The 21,334-nt window shown below is 39.9% G+C and overlaps 1 protein-coding gene across 2 annotated transcripts in view; it reads left to right on the top strand.

Moving 5' to 3' along the window:
- The window catches only part of bbs4 (Bardet-Biedl syndrome 4), a 122,296-nt gene that overhangs the window by 36,832 nt on the left and 64,130 nt on the right, over positions 1 to 21,334 (top strand). For both annotated transcript variants that reach the window (XM_076302728.1, XM_076302735.1), the window contains exons 3-4: positions 11,422 to 11,501; positions 15,745 to 15,808. In XM_076302728.1, the coding sequence (XP_076158843.1) occupies positions 11,422 to 11,501; positions 15,745 to 15,808 (144 nt within the window). The remainder of the gene's footprint in view (positions 1 to 11,421; positions 11,502 to 15,744; positions 15,809 to 21,334) is intronic.

Here is a 21,334-nt window from a genome sequence, read left to right as displayed (position 1 = left end):
GCACAGACGCATTTGATAGACATCCGTGGCACCCAATAAACGGATCTGGGCATTTTTTTCATTTGGTTCCCAGACCACGTCTCATTGAGAAGTGGTGGCGCTAGTCAGGCTATACGGAAAAAGTGGTAAGCGTAATAATAAGAATAAGAATAAGAAAAAGTTGTTGCCTAGGAAGAACAGTACAGTGCATTTTCATGAACTGTAATAATAAAAAAGTTCAAGAAGAAAAAACAGAAACCAAAACAAAGTGTAAAGGAGTGTAAAGATATGTGCTGTAACCACTAGCCTCTGACCTAGCTTCTTAGGCTGCAACACACATTGTAGCCTTGTCTGTGGTAACCTTGCTCAGCCTCCCTCTGCATTCCCATTCCTATGGGGGTGTCCCCCTCGCTCTGGTGCATGTCTGAAAGTTAACTTGCGAGAGACACTGGGTAATATTGTCTACTTGTCTTTTCCGATAGTCATTTTTAACAAACAATGTAAAAAAATGCTCCCATAACATTATTCTAATAAAGGTGGGACATTATGTCATCAAATAGGCCTAACTATTTGGTTTCCTAATGAAATGTTCTTGTAATTTATTTTTTATGAAATAAGGAGTGTCAGATCTTTGTTCTGTGATAACCACATTGCCACAATCTACATTGTGAGCAGTTTATGCTTTGACTATTCTTTTATGCAAGCAAAACATATTACAAGTATGATCTGTTACTTTATTTTTAGCCTTTGTAAACCATGCACTTCCTTACTTGGTGTAAACACCTTTGCTGAAATGCAAGAAATTGAAGACTGAAACTGTGGAGTTGTGGGTGATTGAGAATTAATGTTGGCTCAGAACCCTGATTTCATATGCTCACATTTATTTTGTGTGCACTCTACGTGGTCAGTTTACAAAGCACTGACAGGGCCACAAAGGACAGTATGAGCAGAAAAACATTTGTAGCAAACCAAACTGTGTCCCAGCGGATGCATCGTAGACAGGCATCTATTTCCTGATGTCTGAGCAAACCATGGCATTAGCAAATGTTAGCGTTGTGGCTAACTAAGTTAGCTCCTGTCAGTATGGTCAGAAAACATTTCACAAACAAAACATCTTTTCTACATTCTTTCTTTGTTTATGCGTTTACGCGTTTCATTTTTGGACGAAGAAAAAAATGTTTCAAATGAAATAATTTGGCGGACCCCCGGTTGAAGATCACTGATATAGAGAACAAACCATTTTGTAGAAAGATGCATCATCATATGAGATTTGCAACGATGTGACTCAAAAACAGTCTTTGGTAGAATTTGATATGTCGCTCTGTCTGCCACTTGTTGTCTAGCTGTGTGGCATTCTGAAACATTGTTAAATTCGGGACCATTAGCCTATCGCTTGTTTCAGTTTGGGACCTTCCAGTCAGCATTGTCGTTTGTTTATTCAAAGTCTCAAGTCCAAAGTAGTCTGGGCCATTCAAAGTGTCTGTTTATTGCACATCATTATTATCATGATAGTGTCATTTTGAATAGCCACTGCTAGGGCGATTTCCCCTAAATTGCCGTTTGACAATGTGTACATTAAAACATCGTGATGGACGATGATATCGTGGTGGGGGGGGGGGGAGTAAACACTAATTAATTACCATATGTCTGTACAGAAATACATTTATAATTTTCTACATTAAAAAAAAAATATAGGCTATAGCCTACGGCCTGATGAAAGTGGACAGCTAAGAGAGACATACTGACCCAGCGTACCTTCTAAAAATAGCCAACAGGTCGCCTGCAGATCACGTTCTAAAAACACGCTCCATTGAGAAGTCTAGACCAGAACCATTAAGAATGTATGTGTGGCCCCAGCAGTGGTGCGACTGGCTGGGGCACCTGCACCGTACGCCGGCGACCCGGGTTCGATTCCCGCCCCGTGGTCCCTTCCGGATCCCACCCCGACTCTCTCTTCCACTCACTTCCTGTCAGTCTCCACTATCCTATCTGAGTAAAGGCATAAAAAAAAAAAAAAAAGCCAAAAAAATATACTTAAAAAAAAAAAAAAAGAATGTATGTGTAACCGTGCTATTTACAGCACGCAGGACTTTTACCCTTGCGGCACACTAGCAATACGCATAAACCAAAATTTCATAAAAGTACAACATTTATTTTAGACATCAGTTTAAAAATATACACTAACATACACTACTGCACAGGTAAAAACACACACAATATAATTGTAACTGTAATTGTCTCCAATCCAATGGCTAGGTGGAAGTTGCGGATCTGGCGCCCCCTGGCTGACCAGCGAATAAACAGTTATAGGCTACCACAAGAATTTCCTTAAGTAGTTGTCTTTCGCACAGCACACAGTCACACGTGAAAGTTACACAGCAAGGTAAAAATGCATGAATAAGAAAGTACAAGTGTAAGCACTGCAAAAATAGGCACACGTTGAGAGATGCAATTCTATAGCTACATTAATACATTCAGTGGCAGTAGAGCAGAGAAAGCCAACGCGCTTCTTTTACCAATATATTTAACGATATCTTTTGCATTACTTATCCATAACGTCAAACTTGGCACTGCACTTACTCGTGCCCGTAGTAAGACACTTCAAGGACTTCTACAACAGGAGATGCATCAGAAAGGCCAAAAGAGTCATTATGGACCCCAGCCATCCTAGTCATGGGCTGTTTCAGCTGCTACCATCTGCAAGCGATATTGAAGTATTAAGGCTCGGACCACCAGACTCCAGAACAGTTTTTTTCCAGCAAGCAATTAGGCTTATGAACATTGAAACAAAGACAGCCTGAGCCTGTGCTTGTCAGTTTTTGCACTACAACACTTATTCCCCCCCCCCCAGGAGCAACAAAAACACAATAATTTTACTCTCTTATACCCGTATAATGAGATGTAATAAAGATAATCTTGAATCTTGAATGTATTACTATAATATTCCTATTGAATTTGTTATCATATGTCGAAGAGAGAAATTGACATTTACCTCACACAATATTGAGTAATTATTAGCCCTTGAGTTTTGTCTCTTGACCTTCTGCTCCTACAGTGGGCATTACAGTGGCCACTTCATTCACGCATTACGTGACGTGAAAAAGCAGGAGGCTACCTTGAAACATAATTGTTGCCGAGCCCCAGCCTACGAATTCAATAACAAAATAAATCATGCATAATTAAAAATTACCTCGATTTAGGCTACTTGGGTATGGCATAAGGCTTGGCTACACAGTGGTTAACGAAAATCGAAATCTGCTTTTGATAGCCTACCGGTGCCGCTCCACAAACTCCAAAACGAAAAAATATTAATTTGCTGTCTACGGTATTGTCAGTGTTGGGGGTAACGCGTTACAAAGTACAATTCAAATTTCAGTAATTCGTTACAGTTACTGAATAACTGTAACGTCCATTCCTGCATTACTCTTGATATCTCTAATATATTGACTTATTGTTTCCATAGGCATGCAGTGATTGCTTATTGAAAATATAGATTAGCCTAGACACATTATTTCATTGTAGAGATATGCGCAGGATAGAGCACACATTCTCTCCTTGCACCGCTCTCCCTCAAACAGGTTGGCTTCAGGTGTAGCCTACACAACTTTGTTCGAAATTGATGCATTCAAGTTAACACTAAGTTAGTGTTATAGCCTACTTATCACAACGTTGTCATTCGCAAACGCTAATTTATTCTAACGTCTCTCTACGGAACTACCTGCTTAATTTGCGGAGGATGAAGAGAAAGCACCTTTTTGATAATTAAGCCAGTAGAGAAATAACTGTTCAGAACTGTAGCCTAGGGTAGGCTTCTGCAGAAAACAATGTTGTTGGCGATTTAATACTATCTAGCAACATTTTTAACAGGTTACGCAATAGAGGCTTAGACAACTATGACCCATGTTTTGGTTTCGTAAATTAATTTGCCCTACTTCTTGACTGCAATGTAGTCAATTGACTGCTTGACAGGTTATTTTTTATTTTTCTGTACAATAAACAAATAGATCTGTTTTATGCTGCAGAATTACGCACTTGGCCAGCCTATAGAACGGGCACATTTTGGAGAGAGAATGAGAATGTACGCACGCAAGAATCTGTAGGCTATTGGCGGGTTACCAGCAAACAATGTTTAATGCATTAACTCAAGGCCTCAAACGTTTTCTAAACAATAAAAACAGAAAGGATGCAGCAGGCAGCAAATGTAGAAAAGTCATTTCCAGTGGAAGAACAAAATGCTGAATGAAGCCCAAAGCTATGAAGGCATATCTGGCAAGTTGTTATTTTATGTAAATAAAATGGTTGCTTTGCTTTGATTAATGGTTTCGCTATAGTCAAGTTTGCAAGAAGGAGACATAACACGTGAGCATGCCACACTATCCAGGGACGCACTCACACAGCTGTGGTAGCGGGGGCAGGAGGACAACTTTATATACAATTCTTCAACAGAAGCCTTATGAAATAAAGGCCTGCCTCGAATGCATGCTTGCCCAAAATAAAGGCCTGTGGTTTGCGCAGCCTACAGTAAGTAAGTAAATAAATAACAGACCCGTCACAATATGCGGTATGATGATTTTTTACGACCAAGATTTTTTTGGTGCCCTACACAGCTGAATGGTGCCCTATAACTTGACTAAAACTGGCCTATAACTTGACTAAAACCGTGCAAAACTGAGGAGGCACACCTGTTATTATCTGAGCAGTCTAATGTATGTCCTAATTTTGCGAATGCGAGGACGATATGAGCCTGTTGCATTTCGTCAGATGTCCGAGTCACGCATAATGTTTGAAAACCACTGGCTCGTAATCACAGTAATTTAACACACGACAGTTGGATACTTCATCATGTTCCCATGCCTATGTTTTGGTGAGTAGCATAGAGATTGTTAAAAAAAATAAAGTAAGCACATATGGCTCTCCATTTGGGACATCGAAAGCGTATATTTTTAATAGGGTAGACTACCGTCGGATATGCTGACTTGCAAAGGCCTCGGGATAACATGTTATCTCCACTATCATCAGTCAATGTGTTCTTCATTCTCTGATTCTAAAAATGTCATTTTTGAGTCATTAAAACTTAATATAAAGTGGTTTTGAGCCATTTTAAATCGCTGAGCTGCAGCGTCGCGCGTTCGTAGACTGTGCGCTCCTCCTCCGTCCACTGACAGCCAGGGCGTATACATTTCTTCTACGGCTGCAAACAGGATTCACTCGCAGTTAACCAAATATTTCTTTATTAGGACAGGGCAGACATATTTCTGGCTATTAAATTATTTCTAAACCAGTCTGCTAAAGTCTGTAGTAAAGTCTGTGTAGGGTTTTCAAGGCTCCATTTCCTGCTCACAAGAGCCATCTGGCAGTTGTTTGGGTTGTTGCAGCAATACAAATTACAGTTTTTTCTGATTGCTTAAGCACATTTTTTGTAACTATGGCTTTTTTTGCAAAACTCTACACACAAATAGGAAAACCTTTCACACAATCAGCAAAACATTGTAGTTCTCTTGCAAAAGCTAACACACCTTACTTAACTCTTCACACCTTCGTAAAAATGATGTTTTCGTATCAAACAGTAAACACAAGCCATCACAATAGTAAGCACACAATGTGCCAACTACACACTGATGGTCTGAATAAAAAACACATCTGGCTTTTGCTTTCTCTGTGCACAAGGTAGACTATGTCAGTTTGAGGTCATACTTTTGTCATAGTTCTGTAAACATACAGGGATCCAAACTTCAAGTATTGGTATTTATTTACACACATCAAAACAAACACAAGTGTGTTTTTCCAAGTCAAAAAACAAAATAGCAATTTCACTGAGACAAAACAAATCAGTCTACATCGGGTCGTCTCTCTCAAAATTCTGTCTACATCACATGCAATGTCCTAGTCCAAGGCACCGGGAAAAATATATTCTGGAATGACGTATCCAGGCCTGACATGACAATATCCCCACATGTAGACTGTTTTTTTGTCTGTAAAAGGGCTATTTCTTTCTCTTCTCACTCTTCCTGCTCACTCCATTGTACCCATTGTACATTACCTGTGGCTTATTTATAGTGCTTAGGCTGATTGCAAAGTGAACTAATTATCTAAAACAGTTTTCACATGAGAAAGTGTGCCAGAGAGTTGCCAAAATAGTGTAAATAATAGTCATTGTGCCTACAGTTGTGCAAAGTGTGTGTTAGAAAATTGCAAACTGAGTGCAAAGCAGTGTTTGTGCTTTTAGTTTTGCGAACTCAGTGAGTGGTTTTGCTATAAGTATTAATAGTTTTAGAAATTGTGCTATAAGAATCACAGTTGTGTTTAAGCATTCAGAAAAAATTGTAAAGTCGCGTGATCGCGCGTGAAGCCGGCCAATTTGAAGTAATGCCCACTGTATACTTTCTGCCTTTTTGAGTCACGGGGGAAATTGTGCAACTGTTTTCCGCTTCCCGGTCTTTCACTGCAGTCACACGCGCAACAGTTCGGCATTTGAAAAAAAAAAAAAAAAATTGTATTTTTTATTAATTAAGATACGTTGTCCTCTGTTCGCTGTACTATGTCAATGGGGATCTGCAGAATGTTGAGTAGGAACATGACATCCATGAAACACGTGACCACCTCGGAACCCATCGTTAACGGAATATCTCAGAACATTCGATTCCCTAGTTGTTGCAACTCTGTAATGCTGTGGAACTTGGTAGCCAACTATTGGGGGACAATCCAACAAAGCTAGATTGGAATTTTGTATACCTCCATGAGATACTCGAGTCCTTTGATAGATGCTAAATGAAATCATATACAAGGATACAAGGAAGTTGGTAACACTCCATAATAAGGTGCCATAATAAATAGCAAACTAGTAATTACCTAACCCTTTGTTAATTGACCGATCCCAAGCCCCTCCTCCCATTGTCAGTCCCATAGTTACTGTTGCTAAGTCGGACAAGTTTGCAGGAAAGTGTGCGAGAACGCGTGTTCAACATGGGGACGCAGCACCCCCATTTAGCCGAGTGCAACAGTATGCTGGATTTCTGGGCGTCAAATAATATTGATATATTCAAAAAACAGAGGTCAGAAAAGCCTTCAGTATGCAGATGGACACATTCACTATGTCCGCTGTTATCAACGAGGTGGAACACCACAAATTGAGGACAAACCAATCCGGTGTCGTGGATCTTATGGGATGCATGTTAACTGGGGATAAACAATTAGCACGTTATCACGAGCAGGTAGTTTACCGTATTTGCTGCAGATGTGACTCTGATTCAATAAACAGGTCTGTGCAAAAATATGGTGTCGACGTGTCCATAACAAAATCTAACCATATTTCGAGGATTAATAAGACGGGACCAAGTGCTGCAGATCCAAGTTCCCACGCAACTTAGGAGAGTGACTAGCCTGTTAAGCAGCTCATGTTGGGGTGGAGAGATAGCTTCTCTTCGGTAGGCCGATAGCCTACTTATTATTTTGAATGGCTGCTTTAGAAGGAAGAGTTCAAATAAACATGATACAAGTGTATTGAAAAGAAACCACTCCGAGTTCAAACCCATATCATGCATGACATATGTTTGCAGACGTGATTTGTCTTGCACTAGACTTCATCAGTGCCCGCTTATGCTATAATTAATTTAAACATAGGCAATGTAGTAGCCTATGTCTAATATTGGCGATTTCGAGACTGCATAGCCTATATAGCAAGGCATAGTTTTGAATTTGCACGATTCGATCTTTAGAAGACATTGGCTATCTCTCGTTCAGCCATGCAGTAGGCTATTATTGCGTTCATGTGAAAAAATGATCGTTAGCTTATTTCTGTGAACAGTCTTCTATCCCAAGTTAAACATGGCAAGGTAGCAAAGCTGAAAGTAGGCTTATTCTTGTTGTGTGTAAGGCGATACGTGATTGAAGGTGTAGCCTTTTGCGCGTCTTTCGTATGAATGTGCGAGTTCAGTTCCTGCAAGGTAGGTATAATTTTTTGCGTAGGCTTATGTTGTCGTTTCATCAGTGGAAACCAGATTTAGTTATGTTTTTGTGTGTAGTTATGAACACAAATAAAGGCAACATTTTCGTACACACTCAGATTTCTTTACTGAAAAGTAGCTATCCAAAGTTATGCAAAGTTAGGCCTATGTGTGTTAACGTTTCACACGGTCAGGATATCGGATGTCACTTCTACAAGTATCCCAGGCTTATCTTTGAACCTTTTTGAGCTCTTTAGTTATTTAGTTACTTAGGCTACTCGCAAAAGAAGCATTATAGCATTCGCATAACGGCGTATTGCCATACAGAATGGACACTAGAAAATTCAAAATTGACCGAGGTTGACCGAGGTCCTCCGAAGTCCTCATTGTGACATAGTAAAAGGGGGCGGGGCTTGGGATCGGTCAGTTGTTACTAACATATCTATTTGGTACAAGTTAATAGTTTTTTCATCATTAATTAAATATTAGTTGTTTGCATAAAAACTGTATGTTAATGCTTTAGCAAATCTATTAACTAATATTGCATTAATATGTGATTACTAATTAACAGTTATATCTTACATCATTTAAATGTTTAATTGCAAACTACTGTATATGTTAATAGAAAAGTTAATGACATATTATTATTTAACTAATTGTTATTAAACTGTCCTTCTGCCTATCCCAATATGAACCACTCTCCATAAGACCCTTACAATAGATAGATAGATACTTTATTGATCCCCAAGGGGAAATTCAAGAAAAAAACATGGAGCTACCTTGACATGTTGCCACTGTTGTCAGCGCCGGAACCGCTTGCAATAAAGTTGGCTAAGCTTAATTAATATATTAGTGGTATATAGCTATAAGCGTGGGGTCCCTTATAATAAAGTTGGTTAAGCTTAATTAATATATTAGTAATATATTACTATCAGTATGGGGGACCCTTATAATAAAGTTGGTTAAGCTTAATTAATATATTAGTAGTATATAGCTATCAGTGTGGAGCCCCTTATAATAAAGTTGGTTAAGCTTAATTAATATATTAGTAATATATAACTATCAGTATGGGGGACCCTTATAATAAAGTTGGTTAAGCTTTATTAATAAATTAGTAATATATACCTATAGTCAGACGGTGAAGGGACTGAGACCAAAACTGGCTTATCACATTTATTCTTTTAGGAAAAGTTAAAACAAAACAACAAGTAGTTGAATGGGCTATATTACATGCATCATTCCTATACCATCACTGTCAGCCCTACTAGCAAGGGAGACATGGAATGTTCAGGTGCACAGAACGACAGTTTATTAGTATTCTGAGACTCACTAAACACTCACAGACGTAGACCATACGGAGGTAATGCATAAACATAATGCTAAACTAAATGTACATTCATTTCCTGCTAGACTGAATTGCACTTTCCATGCACACTAAGCTAAACTACACTGAATGCATGGAAAGTTGCTAGCGGAGTTTACAGCTAGTCCCTTTAGACTCAGTGTGTATGAACTCGTGGTCATAATGAAAACATTAATAAACGTTCTCTAAGTTGCTAGAATTGCACCCAAATCTTAAAAATACATGTAAAGTAACATAATACAGGTGGTATATCAAAGTTTTCAACTTAAACAACATTTCACAGTTACAAAAGTGGAGAGTGCTTTATACAGTCAACCTACCCAATGCAAAGCATACCGCTTCTGATCGGCTATGGCAACAATACAAGGACAAAACGCAGCAGAACTGCAGTATAGCGTTTCTCCAAAGGGGGCTCCAAAACACCAATATCAATAAAGCTGCTTAATTACGGCGAAAATCTAGCCTAGAAATCTAGACGCACCCTAGCGGCGGCAAATAGGATGGCCCGCCAGGCTAGCGAAAATCACATACAAACACTAAACTACATTTCTAACTCTGTTACATAATGTGCTGTGTATGTAGGGGGGGGGGGGGGGGCAGGGACTTACTATTGCAAGCAGAGTCCTGTATGTATGATGTATGTGAGTGATGACAGTGAAGATGTGTGTGTGGGCGGGAGGGGAGTGGAGCAGTGACTGTGTGTGTGTGTGTGTGTGTGTGTAGTGTGTGTGTGGGCAGTGTGCTGTAAGTATTTTGGGGATGTGTATTGGAGAAGCTTCCTGATGAAATAATGTGCTGTGTATGTAGGGGGGGGGGCAGGGACTTACTATTGCAAGCAGAGTCCTGTATGTATGATGTATGTGAGTGATGACAGTGAAGATGTGTGTGTGGGCGGGAGGGGAGTGGAGCAGTGACTGTGTGTGTGTGTGTGTGTGTAGTGTGTGTGTGGGCAGTGTGCTGTAAGTATTTTGGGGATGTGTATTGGAGAAGCTTCCTGATGAAATAATGTGCTGTGTATGTAGGGGGGGGCAGGGACTTACTATTGCAAGCAGAGTACTGTATGTATGATGTATGTGAGTGATGACAGTGAAGATGTGTGTGTGGGCGGGAGGGGAGTGGAGCAGTGACTGTGTGTGTCTGTGTGTGTAGTGTGTGTGTGGGTAGGTGGGGGCAGTGTGCTGTAAGTATGTAGAGGATGTGTGTTGGAGAAGATCCTGAAGACAATGTGCTGTGTATGTAGGGGGGGGGGGGGGCAGTGTGCAGCAAGTATGTAGAGGAGGCTTACTGTAGCAAGCAGTGTGCTGTATGTATGTGAAGTGATGACAGTGATGATGTAAGTGTGTGTGTTGGGGATCGGGGTGGGGTGGGGGGTGGAGGGGGCAGAAGGCTAAACCTTCTGGGGGGATGACAGGGGAGATGGGAGTTCAGGGGCAGAAGGCTAGGCAATCAAGGACATGGGTAGATGGAGGAGAAATCAAAAATAATAAATAAAAAGTTCAATGGAGATGTGGAGAAAGTCAGATATGTGTGTGTGTGTGTGTGTGTGTGTGTGTGTTTTGACGTGTGATGAAATAAGAAAATAAATAAAAGGTCTGTAGCATAGGGAGAGGGATGTAAAAGTGCTAAAAGTCTTGTAGGTGTGTGTGTGGGGGGGGGGCAGTGTGCAGCAAGTATGTAGAGGAGGCTTACTGTAGCAAGCAGTGTGCTGTATGTATGTGAAGTGATGATGTAAGTGTGTGTATCATTAGGTATCCAAAAGTACCTCTGTTTATTTTTACTTTTGGCTCCCATTGCCGTTCTAGTCAACTAGTGATTTTTGTTAGTAAGTACTAGTTAATACTACTGGGGGGTGGGACTGAGATACACTTAGGTCCAGCAAAGAGATACTGAGGGTGCGAGTTTGACAGCGTATTTTGCTGACAGCGCATGCGCAGCGTGGCCAAAGCTAAGTCAGATGCACAAAGTGGGCAGAGTTAGACAGAAGTTAATTAATAAAATATAGACAGATCAGAATTTAACACTGGTTGCATGTGATTGGTTTATTCACATTCACTTCACCGGAGAGGTCTCGCCCATTTCAGAGTCCCCACCTTGACAAAGTTTTTTGAATTTTTTTTTTTTTTTTCTCTGTTGTAGCTCCAGACCTACCAATACTGGAAAAAAGGAACTGGTTAATTCATTTATATTACATTCGCAAAGACTATGAGACCTGCAAGGTGAGTGTTCGTTCTATTTCATATTCTGATTCTGAGGCCTATCTGTTGTATGTTGATGGGTTGTGATTGTGTATTTATTTCAACATTGTAAGAGGAAAATTCATGCTTATGACAATGCGACTCATATATTGATTAATTCTGTTAAAGAAAAGGGAAGGGGAATTTTGTGTAGGATACTTTTCCTTGTTTACTTGTTCATTGGTCTTTTCTCCTCAATCCTTTCTTCTTGTTTCCTGTTTCCTCTAAGAGCATCGTGCAAGGAGTAATAAAGTGGAGTAATGCTAGATTTGCATGCCTTATTTAAATGAGTGTTAATGTACACGGTCCCTCTTAAATAAACTAGATGTTCCGCATAGCGGTACAAAAAATGACCGCCGCTCAGTCCTTTACATCTGTTCCGCGAAAATAAATCACACTAATCAATTTGTCACCATCTTCTACTCCATCCCCCACTCTTGAAACTACATGCTTGTTTGGCATGCCTGTGTGTATGTGTGCGGGTCACACAGAAAGTAGCCTACTGGCGCTGGAAAGGTGAATAGATTAGCCAAAAAATGTGTAGCATTGTTATAAAACCTTTAAAATCTCTTAACAATCACAAGTAGGGCAGTTCATCACAGTTCATCCATTGCAACTGGACTGATGAAAGGTCATGTACACCTGTAGGCTACATTGTATTTGGGAAAAGCAGAAGGTATCAGTTTTACTTTTATTTATTTATTTATTTATTTATTTATTTATTTATTTATTAATAAACAAAACAATCCCTGTCAGTTCCATGCAGTTTTCAACAGCTATCAAGAAGAGAGGTCATGCCATGGATTTTTGTGAATGTTTCTTCTACTACATACAGTATGCAAGATTTTAGTCATCTTTAGTTCATATGATATTCAACTTTATTGCAGTTTTACACTAGCCTGACGAGCCAGACCCACATTAAAATGTAGGGTCTGGGCATTCACCATTGGCAGTGCTCAGTCCGAGGGGCGGGATAATCGGTTGTCTTTCAAATTCTCTCTGCACGCAATAGCACAGCGCTACGAGTCCCATGCGTTTTCTCACCAGCGGAGCTAGTTGGCTAGTTCTTTTGCCAACTTAAAAAAAAAGCTTAACGTGTCACACTGTTCGTCAACAGCAACATCCATCTTCTTTGTTTTCAAGTAGCAGGGAATTCAAGCCAAACCGTTGCAACTCTGCCATCAATCATTATGTTAAGCCCGCCTAACGTCTTTATACACGTAATGTAATTCGCTGCCGCTAGGGTGCGTCTAGATTTCTAGGCTAGTTTTACACCTAACCAGTAGTGCAAATAACTGACATGTCCAAAAGGGCCTTCATGAAATGCGTCGCTAGACTGTTCATACACATTTTTAACAGGCCAAGTTGAGAGCTGTTGTCCGTTATTGTTCGTGCAAATATAGGCTGATTCATGTTCCCTTGCATTTTGCAACTGTGAGGTCCATGGTTAGTCCGGATTTCATAAGCTTAAAATTAAGAAATCGAAAAAATCGCCAGCAGATCAGATTGGGTTCACCCAGCCTAGTCCATGGTAGGCACCCGATAGAAATATTGTTTAATTTTGCGATTGAGATATCCACGCTCTGGCATCCCCTCTGCGACGCGTTCACCCCCCCCCCGTTTCAGAGCTATTCTAAATGCAAAAATGCATAGAGGGAGTTATGACAAAACCGTGACTGTTAACAAACTAGATCCTAGAAAGCGGTTAGCTTTCCTAAGCTATATAAGGTATAAGCTAGGCCTATTACACAACATAAATTGTCACTAGGCTATGCTGGCGACTAGGGTTGGGCACCGAAACACAGTTCTAATATGGCACCGGTGCCAACGCAAATGGTAGTAACTGCATCGAATAACAACGTGGATTTCGGTGCCTCGTTTCGGTGCCTAAATCGCATTCTTTTTCGAGGCATCACTGCATGTCATGCGCCATCTCTAATGTCTTGCTCTGATAGCAACACATCCAGATACAGTTAGCTAACATAAACACTGTATGTATAAACCAGAGGGGTGCACCACATAGGCGAGTGGACAGTGTTTGACAGCTTGCGGGAGCCAAGTAGCTTTAAAGCGATATCACAAGCTCCTGTCAAAATCTAGCAGTGGGCCTAACTACACACAAGCAAAAGGCTATGAAACAACATCAACAGTATACGTTACACAATATCCTTGCTAATGCGCTTGCTGGCATTTATTTGAAATGTTATCAGCAAAGTTGTAAGGTGAAAACTTTATTTCACGGTGTGTTTTAAACAACATAATGGCATGATATTAATCTTTCATACTGTATGCATGAGGCCCATATAGCATCACAATGAATATGAAGATCATGTTAAAAGTTAGCTGGCAAAAACATAAATATGTAGGTTACATACCTGGGGACCAAACTAAATTTTTCCGTAAAAGTCTAGTGGGGCTACATACCCACTAAATTTCATGTGCCCCGGTGTTTTTGTGTCCTGGGTATCGTTGACCAAAAAAAAAAAAACTTTGACAATCCCTATATGACCGTTTCGCTAGCTACGCTGCAGACTACAACTACAAACAAGCCTGGGTGAACTCAGACAAATCTGTGAGCACATGTGAATTTGCTCAGTAGGTCCGTCTGCCAACCTTCTCATTCAAGGCAATTTCTGAATCACCTCAAACCCAGGAACCAATCATGGTAGGGGGCGGTATTATATAACATAATGACAGACAGGAGAAAAGTTAGCAGTGTGTTGACACTACCAATGGCTGCATTGATGTGTTAAACAACATGGGCATATATTTTCTTTAGGGCTGTCAAACAATATTTTTTTTCTTAATCACAGTTAATCGCTGAATTTCAGTAGTTAATCACGATTAATTGCACGTTCTATAACATGATAAAAATTCTATTATTTTGCATTTTAGAACTGTAAGTCCATATTAGCAATGTAAAGCAATTCTTACCAGTGTATCTTCATTGAGAATCAAATGAATGCAAAGAAAGTTACTTTATGAAGTTAACTTTAAAATGTAACAATTATTTCAAGTCAAATTTCAAAAGATGTGCAACGAGCCTGAGCCAACACAATTGGTGTGTCCCAAACTTCTGCACTTGTGCACTCATACTAGGTATTGTAAGCACATAAGTAGGCAAATTGGAACACAGTCAATGTCTTCTTAAGAAATATAGCTTGCTTTAAACTGAAACTAGATGTACCGCAAAGCGGTACAACATATGACCACCGCTCAGTCCTGCACATTCTCTCCACAAAAATAAATCACGCTTGTCAATTTGTCTCCATCTCCTACTCCATCCCCTACTCCATCCCCTACTCTTGCAACTTTTGTGTATATAAATGAGTGTGTGCATGTGTGTGTTTGCTTTTGTGTATGTGTGCTTCTCTGTGTGTGTGTGTGTGTCTGCTTGCCTGCATGTGTGTGTGTGTTTTATGTGTCTGCGTGTGTCTGTGTTCGCTTGTGAATGGGTGTGTGGAGGTAATGGTGTGTGTGTGTGTGTGTGTGTGTGTGCGTGTGCGTGTGTGTGCATGTGCCTGCATGTGGGTGTGTTTGTGCATGCATGTGTGTACGTGTTTGTGTGTGCATGTGCCTGCATGTGGGTGTGTTTGTGCATGCATGTGTGTACGTGCTTGTGTGCGTGCCTGTGTGAGTCTGTGCCTGTGTGTGTGCATGTGCGTGTGAGCGTACTTATGCCTACATTTCTACTGTGTGTGTGTACAGTGTGTGTGTGTGTGTGTGTGTGTCTGTGCTTGTGTGTGTGTGTGTGTGCATGCGTAGTGTACAGTCACTAAATGTACACATATATTCATTTATTTTATGGTTCCCCATGAACGGAATTCCACGAAACTTGGCATGCATTCAGAGGGATAATGATCCTACACTTTTTACAATTTTTTTTTTTTTTATTCATCCGACCATATGTTTGCCGGTAGGTAGAGGTTAATCGCCTCTCGTGTACGTCTGTACACGACAAACAACGCACAACAAAAATCAAAAAGACTCAAATTATTTCTGAATTTCTGTGAGGGGCATTGGAGATGTTATGGACTCACTGATGGGTCAAAAATGGCTTCACATGTGGTTTGAGATTTTAACATTGTTTGATTACTGTGTGGTGTGTCCTAGATTCATGATCATCTGCTTTTGCATTGTAGTCAAATAGCTTACAACAAGATCTGTAAGAGCCCAGTATCATGGAAATATTTTCAAACAATTTTAACTTTGATTATTTCCTCAGGCTATCATCAGAGAGCAGCTGCGGGAGACTCAAGGCATGTGTGAATATGCCATTTATGTTCAAGGTTTGTATTTTTTCTGCAAAGCTTAGTTTGATTTGAAGATGTTTCTAAAGAATGGTGGTTAATGGTGAATGATGGTTTCACTGGTACCAAAGTGTAGGGCTGCATTCACAGGGACATCTCAAAAAATTGAATATCATGGAAAAGTTCAATTTTTAATTGTCGCGATTTTTCACGCGCCTGCTGCGCAAGTAAAAGTGAACCACTGGAGATGGCGTGTGTAAGCAACAAACTACGTTATTTAAAACTATGAATGAAGCAGGTCTTGCTTGAAAACAGCATAGAGACTGGCTAGTCTAATCCAAAAATGGAAATAGATAGATAGATAGATAGATAGATAGATAGATAGATAGATACTTTATTATCTATACGCGAAATTAGACTGTTGTAGGCTATAGCCTAAGTTAAAAATTGAATGGGCATAAGTCACGACTTGTTGAAACAGAGGTAAATATCTGTAGCAAATTTGGTGATGACACAGCCTTTAAACATTTAGCCTACCGGTATTTCACTCTCGCTGAAGTGAAGACAGAACGGGCTGTTGCGCAAACAAATGAATTAGGTTGATCTGCATCTCCGTTCACCAAACGCTACGGTTTTGCTAACCCATTCGCACAATAAATAATGAAAGGTTCATTGTTAACGTGCAACATTTCTCCATGTGGGGTAGTGTCAAGCAGTGAAGTGACAGTGAGAGCAGGCGCGCTCAACTCCAAAACTCACAACAATTTCGGGTGCGAGCCAAAATGTCACAACTTAGAATAGAAAAACCGCACTCTCAAGTTCATTCTCTTTATTTATTTATTAATACCATGTCCACAGACGCGTTTCGGCCTAAGCCATCGTCAGTGTGTAGTGTGACTACCAACATGAATGCTTTTTATCTTTGAAGGGGTAAAGGGTTACAGGTGAATCACATGAGGTCATTAGGTGAGCTGCACCCAAGGGTGCGCTGCACCATCAGTTTTTGCACACAAAGGACACAATACATCCGACTATAGTAAATAGACACATGCAAACCCTATCAAACAGTTGCCAAATTAATCAGCATTAAGAAAAATGAAAAAATAAAATAAATGATAATATAATGGCCTAAATACAATTGATTGACACATTAAATAGGCTAAGCCTATTTAAAATTAGGCAAAAATAGAGAGAGCCCACCACATAGGCTATACATTACATATAGCCCAGTAAATAGATATGCATTACACAAAGGTCATAGAAACTCACAAGAAGCAATTTAAAACCAGTTCTTCATTTAAACCATTAGGGTGTACTGTTTGGAGCGTATAGATCCAGAAGGCCTCCCGTTGAAGGAGATAGCGATCCCTGTCTCCGCCCCGTTTAAGAGGCTTAACTGCCTCGATGCCTTGAAATTTCAAAGTACAGACGTCGTGCCTAGATTCATTAAAGTGTCTTGCCACAGATGACTTAATGTCATGATTACGTATGTTGCTTTTGTGTTCATTTATTCGTATTCTTAATTCTCTTTTTGTTTTACCAACATAACAAAACCCGCATGGGCATTTCAGTAAGTAAACGACAAAGGATGTGCGGCAAGTGATTCTCCCCCTCACAGAGAAGGACTCGCCGGTCCGTGGATGTAAAAAGGAGTTGCCTTTATTCATCGCATTACAGTTCACGCAACTCCTGCAGGGGAAGTTGCCAGGATCGAGAGTTGAAAGCCAATTGGTTGGCGGAGTGAAAGAGTCCGCTCTCACCAGCGTATCTCTCACATTTTTACACCTCTTATAGGCAAAAAGTGGAGGGTTTTGAAAAGATTGGCGGATCTGTGGGTCGCTAGATAAGACATGCCAATGTCTTTTGACTATGGACTTAATCTCACCAGAAAGGGGTGAAAAAGTCGTGGATAAGACAACACGATTATCTGAAGTGGCTTCTTTTTTCTTAAAAAGTGATTCTCGTTCTGTGCCGCGTACCTTATCCAAACATAAATCCAAATTAGTGTTATCATGGCCTTTGGCGAGGAAACGGTCATATACAATTTTGGCCTGATCTTCAAACTCTTCGTCAGTGCTACAAATCCTCCTCATACGTAGAAACTGGCTATATGGGAGACTTTTTTTCATAGAAGGGGGGTGGTAGCTTTTGGAATGCAAAAAATTATTCCTGTCCGTTGGTTTGTAATACTTGTCCCATAGACCTAAATACCCTAACATCAAGGAAGGCTATGGAAGACATGTTGTATTCCAATGTAAATCGTATAGAGTCAAGTCTTGTGTTCGAGAATTCATGAAATTGATTAAGTTGTTCCACTGTTCCACTGAAAACAAAAAACACATCATCAATGTACCGAAACCAACATTTCAGACAGTGGTGGAAGATATTATCTGAAGAATAAACAAAATCCGCTTCAAATTTGCCCATAAATAAGTTTGCATAGTTTGGGGCAAATGGAGATCCCATTGCCGTACCCTTTACCTGGTGGTAAAAATTGTTTTGAATTTGAAATAGTTCATAGTCAGCACTATGTGTGCCAGGTCCCACAAGAATTTAGCTGGAGGCTCATCAACATCTCTAGATTTTAAATAGTGTTCTAAGGCACATAAGCCTAAATCATGGGGAATGTTGGTATACAGGCTAGTTACATCCATAGTGCATAGCAAGTCATTGTCAGATACATGAATATTCATCAATTTATTGAGAAAATCAGAAGTGTCCCTTAGATATGAGGGCAATGTCCATACAAGTGGCTTTATATACCAATCTACATATTGTGAGATGAATTCAGTTAAGGATTGGCAGCCGGCTACGATTGGACGTCCAGGGATGGTACCTTCACATTTTTTATGGATTTTCGGCAATGTGTAAAATACAGGTCGTACTGGGTGCGCTTGTAATAGAAAATCCAGTTCATTCTTTGTGATGTAATTTTCTGATTTGCCACTGTTCAAAGTTCTTTTAATCATATTGAAGAAATGACTAGTTGGATCGCACGTAAGGGGGGAGTAGAATTCCTGATCTCCAAGTTGATTCAGAATTTCATTACGGTATGAGTCTTTGTCTTGTATTAAGCGCTATCTCCTTCAACGGGAGGCCTTCTGGATCTATACGCTCCAAACAGTACACCCTAATGGTTTAAAATTGCTTCTTGTGAGTTTCTATGACCTTTGTGTAATGCATATCTATTTACTGGGCTATATGTAATGTATAGCCTATGTGGTGGGCTCTCTCTATTTTTGCATAATTTTAAATAGGCTTAGCCTATTTAATGTGTCAATCAATTGTATTTAGGCCATTATATTATCATTTATTTTATTTTTTCATTTTTCTTAATGCTGATTAATTTGGCAACCGTTTGATCGGGTTTGCATGTGTCTATTTACTATAGTCGGATGTATTATGTCCTTTGTGTGCAAAAACTGATGGTGCAGCGCACCCTTGGGTGCAGCTCACCTAATGACCTCATGTGATTCACCTGTAACCCTTTACCCCTTCAAAGATAAAAAGCATTCATGTTGGTAGTCACACTACACACTGACGATGGCTTAGGCCGAAACGCGTCTGTGGACATGGTATTAATAAATAAGTAAAGAGAATGAACTTGAGAGTGCGGTTTTTCTATTCTAAGCAGTGAAGTGACCCAGAGTTCAAATAAATCCCAGAGTTCGGTTTCATTAAGGTTGCATTATTTACCTAATTTACATCTCTTGAATGGGACCGAAATTCTATTTTTAATCTATTTCCTAACGTTTCGGGCCTACCCGCACACGCCCTTTTCCTCTCAGGTTTAACGATTTTAAGGCTATTTCGCATAGGCTACTCAATGGTGCTATTTCACACACATTATAGCAACCCCCACTCACCGGGGCTAGGTGGAAGGTGTTAATAGCCGATTGGCGTAGCCTACAGTGGACTAGGGCTGTCAAAATTGCTCAAAAATGACGTTCGAATGTTCCCTCTAAAATAAACACATGTATTCGAATAATCGAATATCTAGGCTATATTATTTGCGCATTATGTCAATGACGCGCATCACGTAATCTGTTTTTAACTTTTTGGAAACTTTTGAATTAACTGAAAGAAGATAAATATTTTTTGTTAGTTTTGGAATTTTGAAAGCCGAAATTAGACTAGGCCTACCTCTTTTTGAAACAATGAGTGAGCAGGCCGCCGTTTGTATGGTTATATTGCTTGACAGGGGGGGATCCCAAGCAGCTTTCAGCCATAAGGCTACTTTGAGAACATTTCCTAATTTACCTGGCACTGATATTCAAAATGTTGAAAACTATTTCGGCATACAAGCAGTTTAATTAAATGTAATTTTCGTTGTAAACAAACAGGCTACTTGGTGAGGCTTGAAAAATCTTCACGTTATAGGCCTATTAACTGACCGCCCGATTCACGTTGGCTGGGGGGCCCACCAGACATTTGTGCCCAGGGGTCTATGAATTGTTAACCCTTAGAACCCTAAGCTGTTTTTAGGGCATTTTCACTCCCTTTATTCATAAGGATTTATTCTAGTCATTGTAAGTGCCACACACACATATTATATATTGTTTTTTTTCTGCAGAGTCGAGGCTATCCAGATCTGCCATCATTTCATGTATTAGTACTAGCATTGATTTTATTTAGATTTTTAAAGAATTCAAATATAAAAAGCATATTATAAAAAGTCTTATATTTCGACATGTATCTCACCACAGCAAGCTCATAGCTCTACATGCATTTCATGTGTGTGTAGGGCAGACTGTCCTGAATCGGGCAATATAATTGCCATGTTGGAGGGATACTCTGGGGCTGAGAAATTTACAGAAATATGTGGTGTGTGATTTACGGAAATAAAAGCCATTTTTTAATTAGTGATGAAAAATGACCTTTCTGCGCTCCATATCTGTGACACGAACTGATCTGACCTGACTTGACCCGAGGTTGCCTGTTAACCTGCGTGTATGCACTCATAAGGATTCTCAACTTTTTACTGCATTGCCATGAACAAAGTAAAGGCAAAAAAGGTGTTTCTTTGTTGAACAAATTGGGATGCAATGTGAGCCTTGAATTGGATGCCATGCAGGAATTTGCTAGGATCTCAAAACCGGATTATGAACATGCTTTGCCATAGAGAAACACACGATAGTGTTGGATTATAAACATGCTTTGCCACAAAAACAGACAAAAACGTGGGGTAAGTCCAGCAATATGAAGTTATTATTTTGCTGTCACTTCGTTTGTTTTATAAACCAGAAGGATGTACTTGGCATCAAATGATAGCTCTTAGTCTCCTCTTTCATCTGACATGCGTGGCATATCTATCCGATCACGGGTCGGCGAGTAATTCAAACGAGAGTAATGGGTATGCAGCATTGGTTTGTGTACATGAGGTTATTATTTTGCAGTCACTTCGTCTGTTTTTATAAGCCAGAAGGATCGATATACATGGTACCAATGGATAGCCCTGTGTCTCCTCTTTCATCTGATATGGTTGCCATATCTATGCGATCACGGGTTCGCGAGTAATTCAAACGAGAGTAATGGGTGCGCAGGTGAACACAGAGAAGTATAGAC

The sequence above is a fragment of the Alosa pseudoharengus genome, unplaced genomic scaffold (genome assembly GCF_046254945.1).
Source record: "Alosa pseudoharengus isolate Yale_2024_CS ecotype anadromous, Long Island Sound unplaced genomic scaffold, YU_APseudo_1.1 YU_APseudo_1.1_scf_10, whole genome shotgun sequence".
Taxonomy (NCBI): Eukaryota; Metazoa; Chordata; class Actinopteri; order Clupeiformes; family Clupeidae; genus Alosa; species Alosa pseudoharengus.
Note: the sequence above shows the minus strand (reverse complement) of the source record. Positions and strands in the feature narration are given on the sequence as shown.